General features: G+C 38.6%; 2 protein-coding genes across 3 annotated transcripts in view; both read right to left on the reverse strand.

Moving 5' to 3' along the window:
• Positions 337-1,225, reverse strand: LOC104762554 (photosystem I reaction center subunit N, chloroplastic). Of its 2 annotated transcripts, none has more exons than XM_010485874.2 (3): positions 844-1,225; positions 647-772; positions 337-556 (listed from the first exon to the last, which is right to left on the reverse strand). In XM_010485874.2, the coding sequence occupies exons 1-3, from the start codon at positions 1,141-1,143 to the stop codon at positions 437-439; spliced, it is 546 nt and encodes a 181-aa protein (XP_010484176.1). In that variant the 5' UTR covers positions 1,144-1,225; the 3' UTR covers positions 337-436. The 2 variants fall into 2 exon arrangements, with proteins under 2 accessions (XP_010484176.1, XP_010484175.1); XM_010485873.2 differs by having other exon boundaries at positions 337-560; positions 844-1,219.
• The window catches only part of LOC104762555 (glutamate--tRNA ligase, chloroplastic/mitochondrial), a gene marked incomplete in the record, with an annotated part of 7,131 nt that continues 6,482 nt past the window's right edge, over positions 1,634-2,282 (reverse strand). Inside the window, 2 exon segments of the mRNA XM_010485875.2 lie at positions 1,634-2,080; positions 2,175-2,282. Of these exon segments, the coding sequence (XP_010484177.1) occupies positions 1,847-2,080; positions 2,175-2,282 (342 nt within the window).

Consider the following 2,282-nt stretch of genomic DNA (forward strand, 5'->3'; position numbering starts at 1 on the left):
TGAGAACAAGAGATTTCGTCCCCTAAACTCTCTAGTTTCATAACAGTTATATCTTTTTCTTTTTTTTGGGTCGTTTTATTAGGAAGTTTTTTGTTTTAGCGTCGAGTCTGAGTTGAGTCATTTGTTTGTACTATTTGCACATTTTTTATGTTCTCGAAGGTGAAGAACTTTGTTGAGGTTCTTTGGTAAAGTTAGATTACAGTTTTAAATGTACTACTCTTTTTGGTTTAGTCCAAATGTAACTGATGAACATTGTATGTTCAATCAGATTTTTATCTTAAGATGAACTAAAGTCTGACCAGTTTTACTAGACTTTCATCAACGCTTATGCCATAATACTTCCTAATCTCTCTCAACAGAGTTTAACTTTGATAAATTCAAATGGACATGAGAATTTTCATGAATAGAGAGAGAGATAGATACACTGTTGGATTTTTTATATAAAAATAGATAAAAACAAACGAACTTCTTCACCATTTCCAGAAAACATTGGAACCACACTTGTACTTGTCTTTGCCTTCGCATTCCAAAGCCAAATCTTCTGAGATAAATGGAACTTTCTGCAAAAATAGAAAAACGAACAAGAACATTATAATCTCTTCAATTTGATTATTTACCCAGAGAAAAGAAAACATTTTAGACAAACCTTTTGCTTGGCAAGATCTTGGCAGCCAGTGAAATTGTCAGGGAACTTGCAGCTTCCGAATTGAACAGTGAATGCTCTCGCAAAGTTTGCTCCACTTGTTGCTAATCTCTTCTTGTCATTAAGTTCCTGTAATCAAAAATTTCCAACCTTTAGGATCTTTAGAGATGTCAAGATTCAGAGACTTTTCAATGACTTACTTTGTTGGCTTTGCTCCTCTCGAGGTATTCATCAAAGACGGCAGCATTAGCCGAAGCAGAAACAGCAGCAGTGGAGAAGAGTGTAGCTGCTAAGAAAACCATGGCGGATCTTCTTCCATTAGATCCATCAACATCATCACCAACAACTCGTTGCGCTTTGATCACAGGCATGACCATCTGTTTCTTCTGACCAAACCCAACTGACGAATTCGCCAAACCCACTTTCTGGTTTAGCTCTACTGAGCCGGAACCGGAGATTGCATAGCTGCAAGTGAGAACACTCGAGTTCATGGCCGCCATAAAAGATCTCTTTTTTTTTGGATCAAGAGTTTTTGAGTTTGATTGGTGAGTGATGAAGGAAAAGATTAGATTTTAGTATTAGAGATGAATGAGGATGATGATGACGTGGAGTAGATGTAATAAGGGATTGTGGCTGGAGTGTGGATAAGGTGAGATTTCCCTTCAGTCCTATTGGCAAAAGTCCAAACCTTTTCTTATTACTCTAAGCTTTGATGCTTTTGAAGTTTGAGTCTTTCAGATTCTCTGTCGAGTGTTTATGTGGTCAGATTCACTCGAGTCCCCACCACACAAACCTCTCAAAACTCTGTTTGGTACTCCGTTTTATCAGAAACCCACTCGGGTCTAGCCTGAAACAGTCTGAATCCGATTTAGGTCCAAAATACCTGAACTTTACCCGGGTTAGATGAGAGTTTGGACTATGCTCTAATTGGCAAAGCCTAGGTTAGGTTTCCATAACCATTATAAGATTTATCTTTAAGAGAGAAAGACCAAAATAAACACTGAAAGCAAATTAAAACTGGCCTGGATAATGTTACAAGCTCTCTGGTTTGTTCCTAAGTTTGCTTTGCTGATGATACATTATAATCTTACAAATTTGTGCCATTTGTTTCGGGAAACAAGAAAGGCACGAGGAATCAAAATCTATGGGCTGTCTTTCTCACCAACTAACCGAAAAATTGAAGAAAAACGAAGGAAAGTTTTCTCAGGTTGATACTGTGGCTGTAGATTCAATAGGCACACTTTCACCTTTGTTCAAAGCTTCCCAGTCTATCTCCCTAAGAATCTTAAACCGTTCCTCCATGGATACAAACCCAGCCTGAGGAACCACTATACCGGAACTTCCAGCTTTGTGAATCAGAACAATACTAGTGGCCATCTCAGGTCCATGGAGTTTTCCCGTTAACAACACTCGTAGTGGCATGAAAAGTGATTTACCCTGTAACCAGCATCAGATAATCTCTTGTAAGGTTTGTTCAGTCAAGTTAAGCAGGTTTTGTTTCAGTGTTAACTGGATTAGAGAGATGACTAACTTTGCGTTTCAATGATTTGCCAAAGGCTTTCACCCATTTCTGCCAAGCACCTTGTCCTTCTGCTAAAGCGCTTGGAATCTCACCGCTGTCATAAGCAGCTATGAGGCT

This window comes from Camelina sativa, chromosome 18 (assembly GCF_000633955.1).
Source record: "Camelina sativa cultivar DH55 chromosome 18, Cs, whole genome shotgun sequence".
In the NCBI taxonomy this organism is placed as follows: Eukaryota; Viridiplantae; Streptophyta; class Magnoliopsida; order Brassicales; family Brassicaceae; genus Camelina; species Camelina sativa.

Bases quoted from the DNA above. Each gene is read 5' to 3' on its own strand.
- LOC104762554 (XM_010485874.2), bottom strand. From the start codon at position 1,143: ATGGCGGCCATGAACTCGAGTGTTCTCACTTGCAGCTATGCAATCTCC. The intron at 773-843 runs GTAAGTCATTGA...TTTTGATTACAG, and splicing joins AGAGGAGCAAAGCCAACAAA to GAACTTAATGACAAGAAGAG. The intron at 557-646 runs GTTTGTCTAAAA...TTTTGCAGAAAG, and splicing joins AAGATCTTGCCAAGCAAAAG to TTCCATTTATCTCAGAAGAT.